Source organism: Chiloscyllium punctatum, chromosome 8 (genome assembly GCF_047496795.1).
Source record: "Chiloscyllium punctatum isolate Juve2018m chromosome 8, sChiPun1.3, whole genome shotgun sequence".
NCBI lineage: Eukaryota > Metazoa > Chordata > Chondrichthyes > Orectolobiformes > Hemiscylliidae > Chiloscyllium > Chiloscyllium punctatum.
Window position 1 is genome coordinate 30,095,895 of NC_092746.1, and position 25,991 is coordinate 30,121,885.

General features: G+C 39.9%; 1 protein-coding gene and 1 non-coding gene across 4 annotated transcripts in view; both read right to left on the reverse strand.

Moving 5' to 3' along the window:
- LOC140480447 (dynein axonemal heavy chain 11-like) overlaps positions 1-25,991 on the reverse strand; it is a 445,469-nt gene that overhangs the window by 44,206 nt on the left and 375,272 nt on the right. For all 3 annotated transcript variants that reach the window (XM_072575322.1, XM_072575320.1, XM_072575321.1), the window contains one exon: positions 2,118-2,237. In XM_072575322.1, coding sequence (XP_072431423.1) covers positions 2,118-2,237 — 120 coding nt within the window. The remainder of the gene's footprint in view (positions 1-2,117; positions 2,238-25,991) is intronic.
- On the reverse strand, positions 5,255-5,358 carry LOC140480956 (U6 spliceosomal RNA). Its single transcript, XR_011961434.1, has one exon. It is a non-coding gene; the product is annotated as a U6 spliceosomal RNA (small nuclear RNA).

Below are 25,991 nucleotides of genomic sequence, written 5' to 3' on the forward strand. Positions count from 1 at the left end.
TATAAAGCACAAATGAAGCTTGAAAATATATACTACGAACATATCAAGGAAATAGTTTCAGTTTTTTATCCAATAAGTTATTATTGAAAACAGAAATGACCATGAATTTAAAAAAAAGTATGCTAAATATGTTTAGGAATAAAATTCTTGGAAAAATATTAAGACATTTCCTTCAGTTACTTTTTGTGCAAAACCCATGAGAAGAAGTTGACTAGAGCTTCTTCTAACCTTTTATTAATCATCCTGTGTTAAGTCCAAGTACTGTACTGAAGACAGTGATTATAATTGAGACATTTATAGTTGAAAGCAATAAATAGAATGAAACAATAATGAGCAAGCAAGAGCTTATAATTAATAGATTGCTCAATTGAAAACCACAAGAACGTAGGTCGAGTCCTTCAAACAAGCTGTCTATCCTCAATTATGGCCTGCTGTCCAACCTTCTGTTCACTGTTACTATGAAATCACACTCCAGAGGAAATCGTACTTTATCAGAATTAACAAATAATATTAAAGGTTATAAAGACAGATTCATTTGTCTTAATGCCATTTTATTTATTATTTCTTTGTATTTTCATTGTTATTATCTACCACTTGAATAAACTGATTTTTTTTAAATGAAGGTCCTACCACTGACAATGGTAATTCTCCTTTAAAGAGGCTTATTCTTTGATTTAGAAGTAACATAGGACTTTGCAGCACATACATCTGCACAGGGCTCCAAGCAGGTTCAATTGTCTAACTATTAGAAATGTTGGTCACTCCAGACAAGTTGAAGTCTCAGCCTAATCTACCCTAGGTTTCACACATCTGGACCCTATCTCGCCCATCATCAATAAAGTCAGGGACCTTGGTCTGATCCAGACATCCATAAACCAATACAGACTGCTTTGATTCCAGTTTGTTTTGCATTATTTAATTTTTACTTTAAATATTAATACATGTATGCTAGTTTTCCATCAAGTGTTTGTGAATATTTAACTATGACATAAATCATTATGTGTCTGCCACTGAATCTGAATGTCTTTCACTCAAAGCAAGCAGGTAGATAGGATAGTGAGGAAGGCATTTGGTATGCTTTCCTTTATTGGTCAGAGTATTGAGTACGGGAGTTGGGAGGTCATGTTGCGGCTGTACAGGACATTGGTTAGGCCACTGTTGGAATATTGCATGCAATTCTGGTTTCCTACCTATCGGAAAGATGTTGTGAAACTTGAAAGGGTTCAGAAAAGATTTACAAGGATGTTGCCAGGGTTGGAGGATTTGAGCTATAGGGAGAAGCTGAACAGGCTGGGACTGTTTTCCCTGGAGCGTCGGATGCTGAGGGGTGACCTTATAGAAGTTTACAAAATTATGAGGGGCATGGATTGGATAAATAGACAAAGTCCTTTCCCTGGGGTCGGGGAGTCCAGAACTAGAGAGCATAGGTTTAGGGTGAGAGGGGAAAGATATAAAAGAGATCTAAGGGGCAACTTTTTCACGCAGAGTGTGGTACGTGTGGGAATGAGCTGCCAGAGGATGTGGTGGAGACTGGTACAATTGCAACATTTAAGAGGCATTTGGATGTGTATATGAATAGGAAGGGTTTGGAGGGATATGGGCCGGGTGCTGGCAGGTGGGACTAGATTGGGACGGGATATCTGGTCAGCATGGACAGGTTGGACCGAAGGGTCTGTTTCCGTGCTGTACATCTCTATGACTCTAAGAAGAGAGGCTGAAATAGGTTCAAGGCTTTTTGGCAGAGACTTAATTTTAAAAAGCCATCTGAGGCACAATGCACTGCATGAAAGACAAATGGGTTAGAAAAAGGAAAATAGGATGGTCCTATGGTATAACTTAATTCTTGGACATAGGAGGTTAGTTGGGAATGAACATTAATCTGTCAGCAACATGTTAGTTAAACAAGGAGGAATGAAACTTCATCGCCATGTTGCAATTCTTCCACAGATTGCTTCTTTTGGTAGTGTTTTCTTTATGTGGACAGTCGAAATGCTAAAGAGGTTTCAAAGTAATTTCATAGATTTGTAACCTTATCTAGTATGTACTTTGACTCTGGCATTAAAGTTTTCCTCATTAGAAGCAGTATCAAGGTCAATTTAAATGACTATAATACTTGCCATGTTTGGATGCATAGATTCCTCTAAGTAAGTGAGGCACAGCCTCCTGTCCCAGTCATCAGTAATGTGTCCTCCATACATGATCTCTCCAAAGAGGTAACGTAGATCTTCCCAAGGCACCTACAGCAAGAGAAAAATACTAAGTATTTCCAGTTATGACGTTTCATTTTATGTATTCATATCGTAAAATAGGGAATAGGCATTTTATGTAATAATTTTTCCATCCCTTTAGTGAGCTTATAAAGCTAAGGGCAATCTGAGACATTAAGACCTTTCCTGTGATTCAAGGATTAAAGCCACATATTTTCAATAGTAAATGATGCAGTCTATTTTGCATGTACTTATAACAAATTTGTTCTTTTCCATACATTTTATATTGCAAGAGCCAGCCCTTGGTGAACATTGTAACATTCAGCGAAGAAAAATAATTCCCAGGGTTTACTACATTTGAATGTTCCAAAATACTTCCCTAGGAACAAAGGTGGGACTTGCAAGTTTTCAATAGATTTTTCAAAAAAGGCTAGTGATCACGAAAGAGCAGTTCCAAATCACAGTCATTTGGAGAAGATGAAAGATAGAGACAGACAGGCACCAGGCAGCAAGTAATTGCTAAGTTGCCTTGTTCAGGAGGCTACTGGCTCTGTGCAGACATAACTCAGGATGAAGTTCTGTGAGGCAGATAAATGTTGGAGGATCATGACAGGTCCTGGTCCCATGAGTGAAGGGCTTTTGCCCGAAATGTCGATTTTACTGCTCCTCGGATGCTGTCTGAACTGCTGTGCTCTTCCAGCACCACTAATCCAGAATCTGTTTCCCAGCATCTGCAGTCATTGTTTTTATCTGGTTTAGTACAGTTGAGTGAGGGTGAAGAAAACCCACAAATAGTATTTTCTTTATGCAAATGAGTCAGATTAGCGTTTAGAAAACAAATCTAGAGGCAGTACCCGCTTGGTGAGGCTTGCGTTTGCAATAAGAAGTTATACCTCTGAGAAATCGCTGGAGTGCAATTTGCAGGATCCAGCAGAGTGTAATCATAGAGATGGACAGCATGGTAACAGATCCTTCAGTCCATGGAAAGGAAGGTTAATCTCCAGAATGCAAGCAATAATTGAAGCAGTCAATGATAGAATATTCTTTGAGGGAGTTTTAAGCCAAATCGTTAAAACTGAACAACTAGAGTCCACTGTGAAGTTTTAACAAAAATTAATGATCCTTATTAACGTTAGGGGAAGGGGGGAATGATTGATGAAGAATCTGTTAAATTTGACATGTAGTTTGTTGCCTCCTGTGGGGTTTAAAAATAGTCCATTATCAATATTTGTCTCATGTCAAATTTGGGATATTAGCACAAGTTATATCTACTGGTGCACAGTCTAAATCTTTTCTTTCTTTTCTGCTTTGATCAAGTTTTATAAGTAACAAATGTGTTATCCTTTGCTGACTAAAATAACTTGGCTGACTTATTTTTAATACTAAACCAGATACAGTCTCAGACCTATATAATTGACCATATCACCAGTCTAGTTAAATTTAACATTTGGTACGGCCAGTGCAGTGATGGGACTAAAAGGAGATCAGTGCGCTCTTCCACCTTGTTCATAACAGACACTTATAATGTTGTCTGGAAACATTGACAATTTACAGTAAAATTAAACAAACAGCAGATGCGGGAAATCTGAAACAAAAACAAAAATTGCCACAGACACCCTTCTTCAGTGAAGGGTCACGGGACTCAAATGTTAACTCTGCTTTCTCTTCACGGATAATGCCAAATTTGGTAAATTTCTCTCCAGCAAATTCTGTTTTTTTTTGTCTGACAACTTACAGCCCTGCTCAAATATAATTTGGGGAAAATACATGACATTTCAGAAGTTCCTGTGAACTGCTGCTTTGCTGATGCCATAAGAACCCAATAGACCATTGATCCTTGGCTGTATGCTCGATGTTGGCTGTTCATGCTAGAAGCTTTACACTAAAATGCAAATGATGCAACAACACCACTACCCTACCTTTGTAGGGTTCTTCCAACTCAGGTCCATACAAATGAGTGTTTTTTAGGCACTGAGCTGTATTCAATGTTATGTTTAAAGAGATTAGCATATTGTTGACTCAACAATATTAGACCATTTATAGCCAACTTCTCCTAAAATTGTTTAGTTATTTTCTGTAAGTACTTATGTTCTCGTGAGCATTTCTGCCAATTTAAAGAAAATCCTTTTTGTCCCAAACGTTGCTACTGAATCCAGTAAGTTTTCTAATGGAGATCAGTCAATTTAATGAACTTTTGTACAGAGGAGAAGGATTGGATATGAACCAGGTACTCAAAAGAGGAGCCCCCATATTCATAACAGAGGTGAACACCTCCATTCTCCAAGTGATTAGTGCTGCAGCGTGTCCAACTCTCAAAGCAGATGTTAACTTGTGTAAAGGCTTGAATGTATATTAAACTGGATAGTTCTTCAGAAACACCCCAATCACACTGTATAGGGCCATTGAAAGCAGGCACAGCAGGACAATCATCTGTTGGCAGAACCTGAATGGATTCATCCATCAAAACCCAGCAGCAAGAGTTGCAGATAGTGCCATATCTACCTGGCAACATCTGCAGGAATCATATTGAAAGCATCCAGCTGCAGAATTGTGAATCAGTTGAAAAGAAAACTTCTGCTAATTTACAATGTAGGGCCAGCAATACAAAAAGTTAGCTGTAGCCTCACTTCAGTTCTTGCCTCCTTCCATGCCTTCTGTGATTAGGTTATATAGGGATATGTTATGCATTGATATAGAACACAGCCCTCCTTTATAAACACCTCCTGAAGCACCAATTGCACTTCAGTGACCATCCAACAGGCAGTCAGGTACTAGCCTGCTCATCACTTGCCCACAGCTTAATGCCAGCATCTTAGGTTTTGTTTCACTTAATTAACAGCATACATTGCTGTGAGTCTTTGAAGCAGTAACCAGTGGTGTTCTGGTGAAATTTCTTTCGATTGTTAAGAGTTGAAGGAAACATTAGCCGTAGAGAAGTATTTAGACTAATAAATGTACAAAGTGACCTAAAACCCAAATTTGCTAGAAATAAAGTTTTCATGTTTCTCCAGAGTTCTTTAAGTACTCAAAATCACGGCTCTCCTTTTTGTAAAAGTTTACACTTCACAAATTTGCGTGTCATCCTTCGGCAGCGGCCCTGCTGATCTTCCTTTTAGTATTCCAATTTTAGTATATGAGCTGCCGAAATAACAACATCTCATGCTTTTCTGGTGTTCAAAGTATTGTAAATGGCATTTGAAAAGAAACTACTGAATGGCAACCTGTCACTCTCCAACAATAGTTTTGTCAATTTTAAACAGTGAATAGAAATTGTCGTGATGCCCCTGGATAAAGCTTTAACATCCCAAAACAATTTTACATGGTATTTAAAAGCACTCAACATATTGTAATGTTCAAATCTGAACTAATCCTGACACTGTTTGCATGCAATTTAAGTGAAATGCATTTTTGCATTCAAAATTGTCTCTTACTATAGATTTAATAAATAAAAATATGCAGATGCTGAAATGAAATTGAGATAGCAGATGCTAGAAGTGCAGGGTAACAGTTTGGGTAGAGATCGTTTTTAGACTTGGCGAATGAAAGACAAGAAACCCTGCTTTTGGGAATATTTAAAATAAAAACAAAAGGCCTTTATGTTGGCTTTTTAATATCAGGGTTCTGGGAAACTAGTATGCCCAAGTCATCTCCTGATAATGTCATTGTTAAATTAATTTTCTGTAGCCCAGTTAAACACATCCAGGTGCAACCGAGGAAAATGACCAAATGGTGGTCAAGAATACATGTATGTGACGTGCTATTACAATAATAGAGATAGCTGATTACTTTTCTTTTTGTGTGAAAAGAGTTAAAATGTTGGAAAATATACCAAAATCACAGATCTGATGTGTATTTCTAACAATTTACAGTTTTATTGTATTTTGTTTCTGGGCTTCAGGCCAATAAATTAGTAATTAGATAAAAGAATGATTTACTTGTCAAGTGAAGCACTCAAAACAGAAGCCAATTAAGGCTATAGTTAAGGAAGATACGGGATAAATATTCTGCTGTGACATTTCTCACGGACACCAAGATTGGAGATGGAAAATTGTTTACTTCAAGCCTTTGAGAACATGAATATTTAATGATTGCAGCGTTGGGCCCATCCAATAGCTGAAGTATGGGTGACAACCCTATTGCAGCCAATTCAGGCAGTCTGCTGATTGGCATCGGCTCTTCAGAATCTTGCAACGCAGATGTTCCCCCTTGAAAAACTGCTAGCCAATCAGAGGCCAGCACTGCAGTGGGCCCCAGGAGAATGATCATTACCCTGGAATGCAGTTGACTAGGGTGGGGTCATCAAGGCCAGTCACGCAGTGGGAGGCATAGTGACTGCATTGGCTGCTGTAATAGGCAGGTGGTGGGTTCCCTACAGGGACAACCCTTGCTGCCCCTTGGTTGGGCACTGGGTTCCTGAACAGGACGTACTCTCAGAATGCAACCCGAGCACACTTGCCTGCCAAGTGACACCTCACAACTGGACAACACAAAATGGCCTACCCCCCTACCCACTGGGCTGACACCCTTGATCTTTTCAATTCCAGAATTAATTAGAGGAAGTTAGGAGATTCGAGCTTTCATGTATCATTACGACCTCTCCTCCAATACCTGTAGCTGAATTATTGGAAGAATTCACAGAAATCTTTTCTACACCTTTGCCAAATTTTTGGCTTCCTTCTTAAAGTACTGTGTGAAGAATAAGATCCACTACAGTGGTTGTGGTCAAGTCGGATTTTAGACAGATTCACCATAAGCTTCCTTGCTTTTGTAATTTGTTAATCTATTGATAAAGCCCAGGTCTTCTTACTTTTTAATCAAATGCTTTCTTGACCTTCAATCTGTCACCTTTAACAATTTTTGCAAGTATAATCTCATGTTCCTCTCTCCTGTAGCGCACTTAGAATTGCAGGCTTGCATTTACCACAAAAGCAAAATATGGTAGATGCTGTGAATCTGAAACAAAAAGGGAAAATGCTGAAAATATTCAGCAGTTCTGGCAGCATCTGTGGATATATCAATTTCTGTGGATATATCAAGGAGGAAAAATAGGTCAATTAGCCCTTCAACCTTTCTTCTGCCAGTCAAAAAAGATCATTGCCAATCTGATTACTCCACATTTCCACCTACTCTCATAACCCTTCACTCCCATACTTATCAGAAACATACCTTTGCTTGAAAATGTTCAAAAACTTTGCTTCCAACACCTTTTGAGAAAGTGTGTTCCAAAGGCTCATAACCCTCTGAGAAAAACGTTTTCTCTGTCTATTGTTTCAGGACAATGACCAATATCTTTTTATATTACCTTTCCTCCCTATTCCTGCCAAAGTCTTCTCAGTTCACATATCTCTGTACTAAATTTCATCTACTCCTTGAAATTTATCACTATACTCCTCACAACTGACAATACTTCCATTTTTATGTCAACCAAAAATTTTGAAAGTGTGCCCCGTACACTCACATCTAGGTTGTTAGAATAGATTAAGGTAAACAGTTCTCCTAATACTGATTCTTTTGGAATCTCAGGACATCTTATCCAACAGTCCGATAAACAACTGGTTACTGTTTATTCCATTAAGAGGTACACCAGTCCAAGTATGTACTTATACAATTTCTATCTTTTTGTACCATTCTAGCAAAACAATGTTTCTCAGAATTTTCTTGCTCCCTCTTCAAACTTAAAAACATAAATCAATCCCAAAGTTGAGACGTTCAACTTTGACTTTTTCTCCCATTAGGGGTATTCATTTGCATATATTTCAAATTGTTGATAGTAACAAATCCTACTCAATGTAAAAGTCCAACAGAAAAGAAAATGAATCAGGACAATCAGAAAATAATAAATTTGCATAAACATGTGAATAAACTAATGGGCTCAAGGTCAGATTAACAGGATTCAAGGACCATAGTTTGGACACTCTAACTACAGATTTTTCCAATGCATGTGCAGGTTACACCCGAACCATGGTAAATGCTGACAAGCATGGGATACAATTCCTCTTTTGATGTTATTTGAATCCACAATGCTAGTCGTTAGATTTTAAACAAATCCAAATGGAAACACAATGGCAATTTCATTGAGTGAAAGTCCTTATATCTATTATCAATTCTCTAGCTCTCTTTTCCCTTGGTCTTCTATCAACAATCCTTTTGTCTGTCTAGACATTTCTAATCAACATGTTCAGAGATATAATTGCACACCTCTGGTGCAGGTAGGTTTTGAACCCAAGCATCTTGGTCCAGAAGTATGGATGCTATAACTACATTCTTCCTCCATGTGCTGAGATGCACTGGAGCACTGCATCAAGCCAGAGACAGAGTTGTTGGCCAGGGAACAGGATGGTGCGATGAAGTGGCAGGCAACTGGAAGCTCAGGGTCTTTTTTTGTGGGCAGAACATAGTCACCCAGTCTACGCTTCGTTTCCCCAATGTAGAGAAGACCACGTTGTAAGCAGTGAATGCAGTAGACTAGATTGAGTGAAATGCAAGTAAAGCACCGCTTCACCTGGAGGGTGTATTTGGGTCCTTACACACTCTGTAGCTGCAGGGGAAGATGTCATATGCTGTGGTGGCTGGGGTGGGTGGGGCGTCGGTGATGTTGGGAGTGGACCAAGCTGTCCCATAGGGAATGGTCCCAGCAGAAGGCTAATGGGAGAGGGGAAGGGAATGGTGTGCAGAAATGGTGGCTAATGATTCTCTGGATGTGGATGCTGGTGGGATGGTAGGTGAGGAGAAAGGGGATCCTATCACTGTTGTGGAAGAAGGTAGAAATTTCAGAGGCCCCTTGCCAAAGTTGGAATCATCAGACCAATATCCATTAGAAACCAACCGACTCCCAAAGCTACCTTGACTATACATCCTCACAGCTGAAAATGTGTCGCTGGAAAAGCGCAGCAGGTCAGGCAGCATCCAAGGAGCAGGAGAATCGACGTTTCAGGCATGAGCCCTTCTTCAGGAATACGTCCTCACACCCTGCTTACTGTAAAGACTCTTATTCCATTCTTCCAGTTTCTCCATCACATCTGTTCTGATGATGTCAACTTTGACAAGGGGGCCTCCAAAATGTCCACTTTCTTCCTCAACTAAGGATTCTTCAACGCCATAGTTGACAGGGCTCCCAGCTGGGTCCATACTGTCTCCTGCACTTCTGCCCTCAACCCCTCGTTTCCCTCCCACAACAGCAACAGGTTCACTTCCTCCCTCCTCAGTTTCCAAGGGCCCAAATGTACCTTTTAGACGAAGCAGTGTTTTACCGATACTTCACTCAATCTAGTTTACTGCATTTGCTAGGAGAAAGTGAGGACTGCAGATGCTGGAGATTAGAGTTGAGAGTGTGGCGCTGGAAAAGCACAGCAAGCCAGGCAGCATCCGAGGAGCAGGAGAATCAATGTTGCAGGCATAAGCTCTTCATCAGCTATTTCTGATGAAGGGCTTATGCCTGAAACATCGATTCGCCTGCTTCTTGGATGCTGCCTGGCCTGCTGTGCTTTTCCAGCGCCACACTCTTGACTACTGCATTCACTGTTCACAATGTGATCTCCTCTACATTGGGGCAATGAAGTGTGGACTGGGTGACTGCTTTGCAGAACACCTACATTCTGCCCGCAGAAGACCCTGGGTTTCCAGGTACCTGCCGCTTCAACACACCGTGTTCCTGGCCAACATCGCTTAGCTTGCGGCAGTACTCCAGTGAAAGCTCAGCGCAAGCTGAAAAAAAAGCACCTCATTTTCCGATTGCGAACTCTACAGCCTTCTGGACTTTATATCAAGTTCAACAATCTGACAACTTGAGGCACTTTCTCCAATATCCTTACACTAGCTCCCGCACATCATGGTCAGCTATTACACATCACCCATCATTAGCTACTAATTGTCCACTAAAAGCTATTCATACTCCTGGGTTAATCGTTATGCACTACTTTGTCTGCCCAACTGTTCTTCTGTCTCCCTCGGCTCTATCTCCACCTATTGTTTATTCCTTCTCCCTCTCCCATCTTCTGCAAACAAACCAACTTTTTCCTAGCTACCATCAGTTCTGAGGAAGGGTTACTGAACATGAAGCGTTAACTGATTTCTCTCCTCGGATGCTGCCAGACCTGCTGAGCCTTTCCAATAATTTCTGTTTGTCAGCCTTACTTTTATGTTCAATTCTTCTCACAATAAAGGATGCAACCCAACAGTCTTCTTGATTACATGCTGTAGCTACATACAAACATATTGTGAGTCATGGTCTAGAACACCTAAATTCCTCTCCACCTCAGAATTAGGTAGTGTCTGTTCAAGTAATACTCTGTTTTTTTCATTCTTCCTGCCAAAGTGAACAACTTCACATTTTCCATATTCCATCTGCTAGATGTTTTACCTATTTGCTCAACTTATCTATATGTGTCTGCAAACTCTTTAGGACATTTTCACAATGTACTTTTCCATCTATCTCGGTGGTGTTTATGAATTTAGTTTCAGGTATATTTAAGTCCGATCCAAGGCAAGAGTGGGATCAACCTGCAAAGGGACAAAATCAGACTTAAATATGCATAAGACAAATCAAATCATGTTCTGTCCATTGTGATGCTAGGTGCTATTTCTTATATTTCAAAGCTGTTTAAAATAAAATTGAAATTAGCTTAGGCACTGCTGAAATGTTGAAGCCTTTGAAATTAGTTGCCAGTAATGCAGGAATTTGTTGTAATGAAACACAAGTGTGTCAAAGTCAGTGCTGACCATTACGAGTAATGTTTTTGTCCCCAAGAATAAACTTTAGCAGGACAAATTAATAGTTTTCTACTCAAACTCTGAGATAGGAAATCCCAGAGTTTAATCCAGGATTGAAATCAGTGGTATGCAAACAGAAGTGGATGAATCTGTCCAGCTTCCTCGGGACAGAGACCTGGGACATTTTTACTCACTCTGCCAGTTCAATGGTTACAATTCCCCAGCCTGTTTCCTGTAGCCAATCACTATGCTCTGGGAAATGTTGTGTAGGAACACTAAAGCTTCAGAATTTTAAATCTCCCCCCTGCCCCCACCACAATCTCAAACACCTACCACCCCTGTTGGGCAAATACAGTTAAAATCAGCCTGCACAATACTCTAATTGAGCATCCTAATCAGTAAGTTTCCCCTAACTGGTTACAATTCATTATTAGGGGAAAAAAAGACTGTTAGCATTCTAAACACGTGGTTACTTGTGCACATATTTCACCTTGTACCCACCAATTCAATGCAACCCCTAATGTGCAGATGCAATCATATAATTATTTCTAAAAGATAATTATTTTGGATATATTTATTCCAGATCCTTGTCAAAATTATATGGTCCAATATAAGTTCAACTACGAATAAACCACTAATGCGTATGTGAACTACAGCAAACCAACAATTTTATCCTTAAAAATTAATACTGTTCCCAAAGATAGCCATTATGGTGGCATGAGACACATTTTTATAAATGAAAAAGAAATGCTTAGAGCATTTCTGGGGCAAGTGTACATTTGTTGGATCCAGCAATGATGATAATTAATAAGTAGTCTGTTTTCATAATTATGCTATGTAGTATGGTAATAGTACACATTTCAGGAATGGTATAGGTTTAGCTAGTAGGTGAAAGTGAGGACTGCAGATGCTGGAGATTAGACCCTAGATTAGAGTGGTGCTGGAAAAGTACAGCAGGTCAGGCAGCATCCGGGCAGCAGGAAAATCTATGCTTTGGGCAAAAGTCTTTCATTCCTGATGAAGGGCTTTTGCCAGAAACGTCGATTTTCCTGCTCCTCAGATGCAGCCCGACATGTTGTGCTTTTCCAGCACCACTCTATTCTAGACATTGGTTTAGTTAATTCCTTGTCAAAGTTGCAGTAAGGTACATGTTACTAGTTAAGGGTTTATGAAATGTACACTGTCAGTTCTCTTATATCGACGTGTCCTTTCCTATGAGGACATGTTAGGGAATTGTTGAAGACATTTCGCACCTGCCCACATGGATTATATCTTAAAGTTTTGAAATACATCTTTCCCAAGATATGACCAGCTTTACAAGTTTATCAAGTGGATTGTAAGTTTTATTTGTAAAACTCTTAAGGGCGTGCTACATAGTGAGAAATCCTATCTGGGAGTGTAATGCTGGATGTTACCATTTTTGGGCTTCATACTACTGGTTAGAATGTTCAACTTGAGAGGGCAACCATAAGAATTGTGGAGCTGCCAGGGCAGCCTGTAGATCCGAAACATCAATTATATAAGGAGAAAGGAAGCTCACATTGCTGCTAAGATTTGGCTTGCAGAGTGTTTTGGTTTTCTTGTGTTTCGCTCTATGTAGTGATTGAGATTTTTTCTATTTTATTTCTTCAATCATCTTAGGTTATTTTGTTTTGCTTCAAAGTTCTCTATCATCCTTCCATGGAGTCGGTTTACATGAAGGTGGAAATGTTGTACAACAGTAGGGTCTTTGACTCTATTCGGAGGCTGAGGGGTGACCTTATAGAGGTTTATAAAATCATGAGAGGCATGGATAGGATAAATAGACAAAGTTTTTTCCCTGGAGTGGGGTTGTCCAGAACTAGAGGACATAGATTTAGGGAGAGAGGGGAAAGATATAAATGGGACCTAAGGGGCAACTTTTTCACACACAATGTGGTGCTTTGATGGAATGATATGGCAGAGGAAGTGGTGGAGGCAGGTACAATGACAATATTTAAAATGCATCTGGATGGGTATTTGAATAGGAAGGATTTCAGGGGATATGGGCCACGTGCTGGCAAATGGGACTAGATTAGGTTGGGATATCTGGTCGGCATGGACAAATTGGACTGAAGGGTCTGTTTCCGTGCTGTACATCTCTATGACTCTAAGTAAACATGTGCATATTTGATGTCTGTGTTCAATAGTTGACTCTATCCAGGGTTGGGAGAGGGCTTGCTGGAAAGTTACATTGCAAGAGTTGAATAGAACATATATTACTGAGTTAGGTAAGACTTATTCATTAATTATCAGAAGGACAATAACTATCCCAATTGCAGGAGTTGGCTGAACTAGTGTTAGCTTCTTTCTAGCTCTGAATCTGTTCAGAAGATGTTTAATCAGAAGCTTAGTTTTATATGATTTGGTTCGGCTAACTGACAACCAATGATCAAGCCTCACTCAAAACTCCTAAAAAAAACAGCAGCTACGGGTATTCCAACGTGTCCTGTTCTCTTGATATAAAGAATGAAAGGATAACCACATCAAGTGATTTTTTTCCTTGTTTGCCAATGCAAAATTGATTGAAGTCCATATTTTTAACAATATCTTATTTTATTTCTGCTTCCATTTTTAATCCTGTCACTTGTCTACTAAGATGGCACCGGAGAATGGTGACTTTGTACACTTTTCACTGTATTCCTAAACTCGAGTACCCGTTTCCTGTAAAATTTAGCTTCAATTTTACAGATTTATTTTGTGACTCATTTCCTGTAGTGCTTTTATATTCCCTAAAGGTTTGAAAAATAACAGGTGATCTTGTTCAAATTTACAAATATTTTACAGAGTGTGTCACAGTAGATGTAGATGTTACCCTTGGCTGATGAGCCTAGAACAAGGGGACATAATATTAGGATAAGGAGCAGGCTATTTACAACTGAGACAGGGAAAACATTCACTCAGAGGCTGGTAAGTGTTCAGATTTCTCTAATACAGTGGGTATGAGAGCTTAGTCACTTAGCAAGTTCAAGACAGAAATCAATAGATTTCTGAAGGTTAATGGTATCAGGGAAAAGGACAGTGCAGGGAAGTGGCATTGAGATTGATGATCAGCCATGATTTAATTGAATAGTGGAGCATTGGCTTGATAGGCTGAATGGACTACTCCCATTGCCATCGTTCACAAGTAAAGTCATTTGAGTTAACATTAAATTGCAGATCTGAAAAAGCAAATGATTTATATGTATGTGCAAACACATTCTGCAATGAAAGGGTTAAATGCTTTCACCATTTTTAAAGTTGGGTTTGGCTAATGAATATAATCTGTTTCTGGTAAATAGCAAACTGTATTCATTAGCACTTGCCAGATTTTACTCACAAAAATGCACTATCAAGCCAGGAGGATGTGAAATTAATTATCTTCCAAATTGCAATCTACTTTAGAATGCATTTTGTTTAACTACTTTGTTTTAATTAAATATTAGAATTATACAAATTGCTCAAATCAAATCAGCACAAAATAGTTTACACTTTAGATGGTGCGGATTGTTTGCTTATCCACATTTCAGATTCAAATTACATGAACCATTAAGGTCTCAGGCAGATTTAATTACTTTTAATCACCCTCGATTACAATCAAAACATGACACACTAAGTAATATACATCTGTTAAAATGTATATGAAGTATCAGAACTGAGAAAGTCAAAGGAAGGAGGAAGTTTAAACTCATAATAATGACAAATATAGGAAAATATACAGTCATTTGTACATCTGACATGTCCTAAATAGCTACCATCATCATAACTAATTGTTGATGTTCTTCATTCAGTGCAACAAACTGTCAGATATGCTGTATCCAATTACTTTTCTTTGAATGCTTCATTGCCTGCCTAATGAATTTTGTGTACATTCACATGTAAACCATGTTTGGTTAACATAATGAAGGGCATTTTTCCTTTCTAACAATCCAAATGACCTGGTGTATTCTCAAAGGATTACAAAGGTGATTTTCAAAAAGTCAACCATTTGAGTCCTTTACATAGTTATCATGCATCCAAGCTACTCAAGTGCTACCCTGTAGGAATGGAGCACCTTTCAATTGAGCAGCATGGTTCCTATCTAGTTGGTTTTAAGCCACCTAATCAAACCCCAACTATGATAATCATAGTTTCACGCATTATACAAGAAATTAACCTCTTGACCCTTAATGAAACATCAGGCAGTCAACAATCCAGATGTGATCAGTAAATTGCAATCTAACTGAGAGAGAACACAGTGAAGATGTATTTGACTGATTTTAATGTGGCCTTTGTCATCAGGGACAGACTTTTGAGGCAGACAGAGGCTTATCACAAAGTAACAAAGCTGAACCGTAACTTTAAACTACAGTGTAATATGACTGCACTAAAGAAGTACTTTATTGGCTAGAAAGTCCTATGGGCTTCCTGAGATTGTGAAAGGCATCATTTAAATGAAAGTTTAACAAAGAGACAAGAAGTCAGCATTGTATGTTAATTTCATCATTTGTAAGATTGAGGCCCAAATGAATTCATTTACACCAACTAAACAAAAGGTAAAAAAAGATTTAACTTGCCAGCCAAGTATAACTACTAGAGGAGATTTCAATTTAAAATTTATTAACTACATTTGCCAAAGGAATTCTTGGGCAGTAGGCTGGGAATGGAATTAGTTGTGTTGGAGTGTAAAACAAGCTACTGGTTTGTGAACCCACTTTTCATTCTACTATCATGGAGCATTTTTACCTCCCTAATGTTGTCATTTCTGTGCACTTAAACAAAATAAAAACAGTGAAATCAATATCATGAATTTTTCTCAATGGACTATTTTTGGAAAGGTGGCAAGGTGGCTTAGTGGTTAGCAGTGCTGCTTCACAGTGCTAGGGACCCAGGTTTGATTCCAGCCTTGACTGACTGTCTGTATGGAATTTACATGTTCTCCCATGTCTGTGGGGGCTTCCTCAGGTGCACTGGTTTTCTCTCACAATCCAAAGACGCGTATGTTAAGTGGATTGGCCATGCTAAATTGCCTATAGTGTCCAGGGATGTGCAAACTAGGTAGATTAGCCATGGGAAATGCAGGGGACAGGTAGGGGGACTGGACCTTAGTGGGATGCTCTTTGGAGGGCCAAAGGGTCAAATGGCTTGTTTCCACACTGCAGGGATTCTATGAAAGTCACTGGCAGGAGGACTCAGCCAAGGAATGGTCCCTGACAATTAAGAGGAAAATATCTCCAAGATCAGGAATTGTTGGAGTGGAGTCATCAGCTCTAGTCACAGTTTGAAAAGGGGACAGTGCTTGCAGATGGAGAGAGAGCACAATTGGCAGAGGAGAGACTGGTGGTTTCCTCAAGGGACCTGTGGAAAATCTCTGGATATGGGCACCGCTGTTGTTCAAAGTAAGCTCCTAACTGCACTGTGCACACCTGATTTAAATATTTTAACAAAGAGTTTTTCTATTGTAGGACGCTTAGTTGACATGAAACCTGCTGCTTTGCGAATTCCGCAAGATTTTAAAACCTGGATCAGAGTCTTACATTTTTGGGTTAAGTCTAAGCTTTGCTGAGATTTGTTTTTGCAGGTTTGTCACCATGAGGCCTAGCAGGTTCTCTCATCAAATCATACCAAACTCACCTTGTTAATTATTGATGAAGTCCCTATCATCTCTGATATCCAAATTTTTGCCCTATCTTACTATGCACCATTCCTGGCATTCTGTGGCATCCTTTGTACCTGTACCAATTTTAAAAGCCTGTTGTGCACCAAGACAAGCACTGATGATTGCTGACATTTGCCCCAGACATGGCAAGGAGGGAAACTGGCATCTTGCTTAGTGGTCAGGAATCTGGAGATACAGCTGGACAGAGTAGTGCCAATCTGGGACTCGGCAGGTAGGCTCAGAACAAATGAGCATGAAAGCATGTAAAGAACCTTTACATGCGGTCTAGTCCAGTCATTGGGCTGGGTGTGTGTCCCTGAGCACACAGTGCCTCTCTGCAGTTTTACAATGAGAGTTGCCAGAGCAGTCCTAGGTACAGCATTAATGAAGCAGCCTGGAAGTGGACAAGAGATGTGCCACGAGGGTTCTTGGAGGTTGGCACATGTCAGATGCCAATATTTGTGGATGTGAGTTACACGTGTCTGGCACCCAGGAACATAGCTGTGAAATGTTGGTGCCTGGTTTCCAACATGGAGGTCATTTGGAGCATGTGACAAGCTCAGTCTTCCAAATTCATGCTCTGGTTTCATCAGGTTTTCCTGACACCTAGCTTGTTTGGCAAGCTTGATAAGATTAGATTAGATTACAGTGTGGAAACAGGCCCTTCGGCCCAACAAGTCCACACCGCCCCGCCGAAGCGTAAGCCACCCATACCCCTACATTTACCCCTTACCTAACACTACGGGCAATTTAGCATGGCCAATTCACCTGACCTGCACATCTTTGGACTGTGGGAGGAAACCAGAGCACCCGGAGGAAACCCACGCAGACACGGGGAGAACGTGCAAACTCCACACAGTCAGTCACCCGAGGTGGGAATTGAACCCGGGTCTCTGGCGCTGTGAGGCAGCAGTGCTAACCACTGTGCCACCGTGCTGCCCTAAGATGGAAAGCTGAATATAAATGAGGCAAGTTGTGACATTAACAAGGTGTTTAACAATTGTTAATCTCCATCAATTTGCATCCCACCACTGCCTGGTGAGTGTCTTCCCATCCTGCTTACGAAAAGCATAAACGATGGCGTGAGATAACCTCAATGTCGAGTTAGACCTAGCCACATTTGTTGCCCAGTTCTGCCACACATCTTGCCATAGCCCTGTCACTCAAACCCTGTGAGATTCTGTCTCCAATCTTTTACTTTGCATAATGGGAGATATTAATACCTAAACCAGTCTATGGGTTGGACAACTAGGTGTGATGGATGCAGTTTGTTAAATGGTGCACACTGTCCATTTCAAAACTGCAAAATCTGCCTTCTACCAAAATGACAGGTCTAGCTAATATTACAAATCCAGCCTTGGTTTTGGAAAAAAGTGGAGGTTTTCAAACAAAAGCTTTTCTAAGTAGATTAAAAGACACAGGGTGCGACATTAGACTTTGGCAGATGCACCAAAGAGATTGGCAGCATGTTACACACAAATTCAATTTTCAGTTTCAGTGCGCATGCAGGTAGCCAATTCACAGCTTTCCATTTTATATCCCGACCACAATTAGAATCCTAGACTCCCTATGGATTGGAAGCAGGCCCTTTGGCCTATCAAGGTCTACAATGACTCTCCGAAGAGCATTCCACCCAGGCCCACCTCCTCCTAACCCTGCATTTTCCATGGCTAATGCACCCAACCACAAAGCCCTGGACATTTCAGGGACAACTGAACATGGCTAGTCCACCTCAACCTGCACATTGTTGGACCGTGGGTGGAAACTGGAGCACCCAGAGGAAACTCACATAGCCACAGATAGAATGTGCAAACTCCACACAGACAGTTGCCTGAGGCTGGAATCGAACCCGGGTCCTGGTGCTGTGAGGTAGTAGTGCTAACTACTGAGCCACCATACTGCAGTAGTGTGGTAAAATCATAGCTCAAGAAATAAGAGAGCTTCTCTGACCTCTGAAGTCCACATTCTGTGTTATTTACTATATCTAGGAAGCTTCCTGAGTCCTTGACAACCACTTGTGCAGGACACATCATCAGTTCAGCAGTTTGACCTCGGTTTCAGAACTTGAGCGGCAGCTGGTATCACTATGGTGAATTTATGAGGCTGACAGTAATGTGGATGGCATGTCTATGGAGGTGGTAAGTCGGCCACTTAAGAATATACAGAAAGAGAGGAAATGAGTTATCCCCAGGCAGTCAAAAAGAACAGATAGGTAGCATAGAAATCCCCTGTGTGCATCCCAATCTCTAATTAGTGCTCAATTTTAAATGCCGATGACAGTGATACAGCATCCAATCCACAGCATCAAAACTGGTTAAGCTATAGAGGTGTACAAGGTAAACTGGAAGAAAATAGTGATAGATGATTCAAAAAGAGCAAGGGAGATGAGAACTGAATAGGCTAGATTGGTTGCACAGGAACAGAGCCAGGGACTAAGTTCATTGAGAAGCAATCTACTAGTGCTATTGGGGAGAGTTTAAACTAAAATGGAAACCAAGAGATAATATCAGACAGGGATACCAAGATGAACAGAATATTTTGAGAGACACGTAGCACTCGAGTAAAGAATAATAGTTTAGCAGATGGGGTCAGAGAAAGTGTGAAAGTAACAAAGACTACTTCAGGTTTACAGTGTATGTAGGTGTAGGTGAATACACAGCATGTGAAGATTGGTAAATTATAAATACATTATCATGTGCAAGTACGACGCTGTGACATCAGCAATCTGGCTCAAAGAAGTGATGGATACAGCATGTCGGTACAAAGTGTTTCGGAAAGATAGAAAAGGAACAGCAGGAACAACAGAAGTGATCGCACTAATGACGGAGAACACCGCTGTGCTGGAAAAGGACAATGTCCAAGAAAAGTCATGGATGGGTCCTATTTGGAAAGAAACTAAAGAGCAAAGAAGTTGCAAATACATTTCTCAGTGCTGTTTAGTGAGAAAGATGTCATGGGAGAAATTTGCAAAGAAATTATACAGATGCACAAACATTATAGAATAGTTTTAATGGACTAGTTTAACTACCCAAACATAGACTGGGATAGTGCAATGTGAAAAGTGCAATGAGGAGAAAGAGTTTCTATAGCATGTTTAGGAAAATTTTCTATAGCGATGTGACGCCAGTCCAATGAGAAAGCAGGCACTTTTAAACCTACTTCTTGAGAATGAAGTGGATCGCACATTTATGGGACAATGTTCATATATCATAAGGTTTAGGCTGACTGTGGAAAAGGACAAAGAACAATTGACAGCAAGGATAATTAACTGGGGAAAAGCCACTTCAATGGGGTAAGACTGGATCTGTGTCGAATAAACTGGAGACAAAACTTGGCAGGAAAAGCAACAAGTTTTTCCAGAATAGAGAACTTGGGCCCAGTCAAGTATTCCCTTAAAAACAAAGAAAGAACGATCTAGATGACAAGAGAGATAAAAATTTGAACGTATAAGAGAAGTGTTCTTGCAATAGTTGACCAGAAAAAAGTACGGTTCAGAGGTTAAGTGAGAAAAAACAATCAAAGACGCAAACACAGAATATGAACAGCTTGGAGCCAAAATAAAAGGGAACCCCTAAGTCTTCTATATGCTTGTAAGCAGTAAAAAGGTGATACAACTATTAGGCCAATTAAGGACCAGAAGGGTGACTTATGACTAAAAGGAGAGGCACAGCTGAGATAAGGAGGAGGTATTAGATAGGCTGTTTGTAGTTTAAGAGGCCAAGGCTTCAGGACAAGATAAGATGCATCCAAGGATACTGAGTGAAGTGAGTATGGAAATTGCAGAGGCACTAGCCATAAGTTTTCAGTCTTCCATTGACTTAGAGGGGCGGCAGGGGAGGAGAGGATGTGGGGAGGTCGGTACCAGGGGTCTGGAGAACTGGACACATTACGTACACCATTGCTCTATAGAAAAGTATAAAGCTAAGCCCAGTAACTGCAGGGCAATCAGTTACCAATGGTGGTGGGAAATAATTTTGGTCAATATTAATAATTACGTTCACAAATGCAGGTTAATTCAAAAAGCCAAAAGCCAAAAATGGATTTCTTAAAGTGATATATTAAATTCTTAAGATATAGGAGCAGAATTAGGCCATTCTGAGTCTGCACCATCATATGTTGATGTGCTTAATTAAGTTGCAAAAGTTTCTTGAAGAGTTGACCAAGATGATTAATGACAGCAAGCTGTTGATTCAATATACACTGGCTTGCAAAAGTCATTTGATAGTCCCACAACAGACCCGTGAGCAAAATTATACCTCATGGAATAAAAGGGACAGTAGGAACATGGATACAGAATTACAGGAGGGGTAGGAAACAGAAAGTAGTAGTCAGTGGATGTTTTGTGATGTGGAGGGCGGTACACAGATACGTTCCTCAATGGTCAGTGTTGAGATCCTTGCTTTTTTTGGGATATAATAAAGACCTACACCTCAGCATGCCTGACAAAAAATTGTGAATGATACAAAACCTGGCAGCATTGTAAACTGAGAGGAAGATAGGCCAGATCTTCTGAAAGGGCACTGACAATTTGGTGGAATGGGAAGAAAGTTTGCAGATGAAATTCAGTGTGGAGAAATGTGAAGTTACCCATTTTTAAGTAAAACATGTAGAGACAATACCAAACAAAGAGCAAAATTCTTGAAAATGCATGAGAACTGGGATGTACTGATTGTCATTGAAGGTGGTAGTACAGTGAATGAGTGGTTAATAACTCAAACAACATCCAAGATTTCATTATTAGGGCATACAGTGCAAGAGTAAAGAGGTTTTGTTGAACTTATATAGGACATTAGTGTCCGTTCTGTGCAATACATTCTGTAAGATGTAAAGGCATTCAAAAGAATGTAGAAAAAATTTGTGAGAATGGTTCCTGTGATGAGGAGCTTCAATCATGATAACAGATTGGAGAAATTAAGACTATTTTCCTTGGAGAAAACAAGGTTGAGGAGAGATTTGATTGGTGTGTACAAAACTATGAATGGTGCAGAGAGAATAGATAGCGGCTATGGCCACTTATGAAACGATCAAAGATGAGAGGATCAGATTTAAAGTAATAGGTAAAAGAAACAAAAACAACTAAGGAAAACATATTTATTGTCTGATACGCACTGCTTGAGACTGTGGCAGAGTCAGATTCAATTGAAGCATTCCAAATGGAGTTAGATGGCCATTTGAAGAAAAAAGAATGAATAAAATCACTGGGAGAATGCACCAAGTTCTATCATTCATTGTGGAATATTGCAGCAAGCAAGCATAAAATTAATGGAGTACCATTAATATCTGAATGTTTTTGGAGTCTCAGCCACATGAGCAATGGAAGAATGAGGCTGCTGTGTGGACAGTGATTACCATTAGGTCAAAGAGAAAACAAGCATGGCCTTAGCCATTGTGACTTGCTGCATGAAATAAAAGCTTCAATAAGGTACTTTGTGTTGGGTTTCACTAGTCGAACAGTGATAAAAGTTTGAATCTTCAAACAGAATTCCTGGATGAAATCAACAAGAAAGACGACTTGTTAAATGTCTATGAGGCTGCCAGAATTTGATAGCTATCAGAAAACAAACAGTCTTTCCACAGATAAACAGACGAGGGATTGTTGTGCTATTATTATGTGGAGGAGATTGGTGAAGAACTCATTGATTCATTAAGTGGTGACAATGGATTAAGGAATATAAATCCATTCCTTACATTTGGTTTGGCAATGGCAACAGTTTAAGATTACTTGAGCAGGATAAGTCTACATAAAGTAAGTGGAGTAGGCCATGCTTTGTAAGTATGCCTTAATTTGAAATAAGTGACCTATTCTGTTGAATACATTTGTACACAGCAGGCACAGACAAAACATGCTCTGGAAGATGATAAGGAAAGTGCTTTTGGGAAATCAGTTTATCTGCAGAGGTAGTTGAGGTGCCATAGAAAGCTCATCTAAGACAGTAGTGAGAATTGTAAGATCTATAAAAGGTATCAAATGATGTTTCCATGTGCAGGTATTACAAATTTTCTACTGGCATATGGCTTTGACAAGGTGGTTGCCATGGAGTTGTTCGTTTGGGGAAAAGTGGGAATTGTTTTTACCTGATGATTTACTGTCCTGGCTATGAGCTTTAATATTTCTACACAAATATAAAAGAGCAGAAAAGGAATCATGGTTAAAATAATAGAAGAGAGTCTATATTTGGGACACCAGCAAACTTTGTCTAACAATGGAATAGAATTTGCTGAGAACCTTAGGAGTATGTGTAAGAACATAAATAAAATTTCTTTCAGTAATTGTGATTGATGAAATGGTGTGTAAAATATTGGCTGTTCAATGAGAAATGCAAATTGACAACAATTCAAGCATGTAGAGACTTGTCATCAAATAACTGGAAGATCAGATCAATAAAACTATTCAGTAGGCAACATCCCGCATTACCTCCTCCTATTCTAGAAGGTACTGCAATTACTATTATTTAATATCATTTTAGGTTCCATCATTTTGAGCACTTATATTTCTCATGCAGGCTCTTATCAAAGTTAAGGTATCGAGAAAATTCATACAGCACTAAGACATTGCATTAGACCACCTCAGACAGAGCTCAATCGAAAAGGGAGAATCATAGGAACTTGAATATTTCTGCCAAGCTAACAGCTTGTGATGGTAAGACAATACTTGTCAAGCATAGCAATCAAACTGTCAAGGTTCATTCCTCATAATTAATTGGAATGAATTCACAAGAATATAGAGAAAAGGAGGCAGCTCCTTAGTACCTTTGAGTCTGTGCTACCACTCAAGTTCATGACCGATGTATGACCTAATTCTACACACTCACTTGTCCTACATCTCTTAAAAGGCTTTGAATAACCAAAATCATTCAATCTTGGATTTAAAAATTAAAACTGATTTAGCATCAATAAGATGGTTTGCATATGTGTGTTCTAAAATTTTACCTCTGTACAGGTGTGCTTCGTCATTTTACTTCTGAAATGTTTGGCTCCAATTTTTAGTGTGTGACATAGGTCTCGATTCCTCAATCAGAGGAATTAGTTTATCTTATCTGCCCCTTAAGTATCTTGGAAAATTTGTTCAAATCACCCTTTAATCCTCTAAATTCGAATAAATACAACTAAATTAACCTTTGGAGACCAGATTTATTTTTGCAAATCTATGATGCCCCCAGGCATCGTTCCTTGGGGCACCAAGGTGGCTCAGTGGTTAGCACTACTGCCTCACAGCACCAAGGTCCGAGGTTCAATTCCTGCCTCCGACAACTGTCTGTATGGAGTTTGCACATTCTCCCAGTGTCTGCGTGGGTTTCCTCCAGGTGCTCTGGTTTCCTCCCACAGTCCAAAGATGTGCAGGTCAGGTGAATTGGCCATGCTAAACTGTCCATAGTTATAGGTGCATTAGTCAGAGGGAAGTGGGTCTGGGTGGGTTGCTCTTCAGAGAATTGGTGTGGACTGGTTGGGCCGAAGGACTTGTTTCCACATTGTAGGGAATCTAGTCTAATCTAATAATATGCAGTACAGAACTACTGCTTGACTTCCAGCATCTGCTAATCTGGTCAAAGGCCAAATTTCCATTAACCTTTTTGATTATTTTCTGCAAGAGTTAATTCCACTTTATTTATATTTACTTGGACCATCAAGACTTTCTGGTCTCCATGTCCCAATCTTTACACTATTTACAAATTATTCTGTTCTTTTAGGTCAAAATGGATGACATTATTATTGCCCATGTTGAAACTGATTTGATGGATTGGTAATTCCCTTAATGTATTAAATTTGATTCTGCTCCTTTAACAAGGTTATGTTCTCCTTGGTTTATTTTCAGGAGGTCAATAAGACACAGGTTCCGAAATGTTAAAAAAAACACTTGTACAACAAAAGAGGAGTGGCCAGTTCTCCCAGCTCTACTCTTCTCTGGTTTGGTTTGGTTTTAGCAGTCCAGCTGTTCAGAGAAAGTAGGCAGTCAGTTTTGAGGCTGCTGGTCCAAGAACCAGCTACATGGAAGAAGGTGTTCCATGCTGAATCTCTCTCTCTCTCATCTGTTTAAGACCCTGTGTTTGATTTTACCTTTTGTACCAAACGTGTTTATGGGGATTGTTGCAGGAATTTGAAACAGCATCATAAAGTTGGGATAATCTGTTGGGTTTTTTGGATAAATTAAGCTATTCTGTTCACTTTTGTTTGTGTTTCAATAATCTTGCAAATAAATTCTGTTTTGTTTAAAACTAAGTGGTTTGACCAGCTGCATCATTCCTGGAATATCTGTGTTACACCTGCTTCAAACAACCAGCAAAGTTAGAGTCTGGGCTACTTTCTTGAAATATTTTGAGGGGGTCTGGCCTAGTGCATAACAAGTAGTATCTCTGTAACTTTGTCTATTTTATCTATATTGCTTACAATGACACTTGTTTCTGTGCCATTGGCAAATTTGTTGTGTGTCTCGCCATCTCATCATCAAAGTTGTTAAGAAACAAGGTGAATAGCTGAGGTTTCAATAGACGTGCTTACAGGACACCGATAAACCATGACAACTTATCCCCCGGTTAATGTAGTAATCATTAGTAGTAATCATTATCCCTATTCTCGATTTCCTGCTAGTCACTTTTCTAACCAGGTCACTAATATGCCTTCAATTCCACAAAGGTTTACAGGAAAGCTACACACACAGACCAAGTCCTAAACTATGAAAGCAACCACCCCAACACACACAAACGAAGTTGCATCAAGACAATATTCAAAAGGGCCACAACACACTGCAGCACACCAGAACTGCAAAAAGAGGAAGAGGAACACCTATACAAAGTATTCGCCAAAAACGGATACCCTCGCAATTTCATCAACAGATGCCTAAGGGAAAGGCAACGGAACGAGGACATGCCGCAACCCAAAGGACTAGCCACACTACCATACATCAGGAGCATTTCCGAACTGACAGCCAGACTACTGCGACCATTAGGACTCATAACAGCACACAAACCAACAGCCACTCTCAGACAACAACTCACCAGAATGAAGGACCCGATACCCAACATGAGCAAAACCAACGTAGTGTACAAAATCCCATGCAAGGACTGCATAAAACACTACATAGGACAAACAGGAAGACAGCTAACGATCCGTATCCATGAACACCAACTTGCCACGAAACGACACGACCAGCTATCCTTAGTAGCCACACACACAGATGACAAGCAACATGAATTTCGACTGGGACAACACTACCATTATAGGGCAAGCCAAACAGAGAACAGCCAGGGAATTCCTAGAGGCATGGCACTCATCCACAGACTCTATCAACAAACACATCAACCTGGACCCAATATACCGGCCACTACAGCGGACAGCTGGAACTGACAACTGGAAGCGGCAGAGACAGGCCACTATAAATGCCGGAGGAAACAGCACAGAAGCCCTTTACAGGAGGCTCCCAAGCACTGAGGATGTCACCTAGA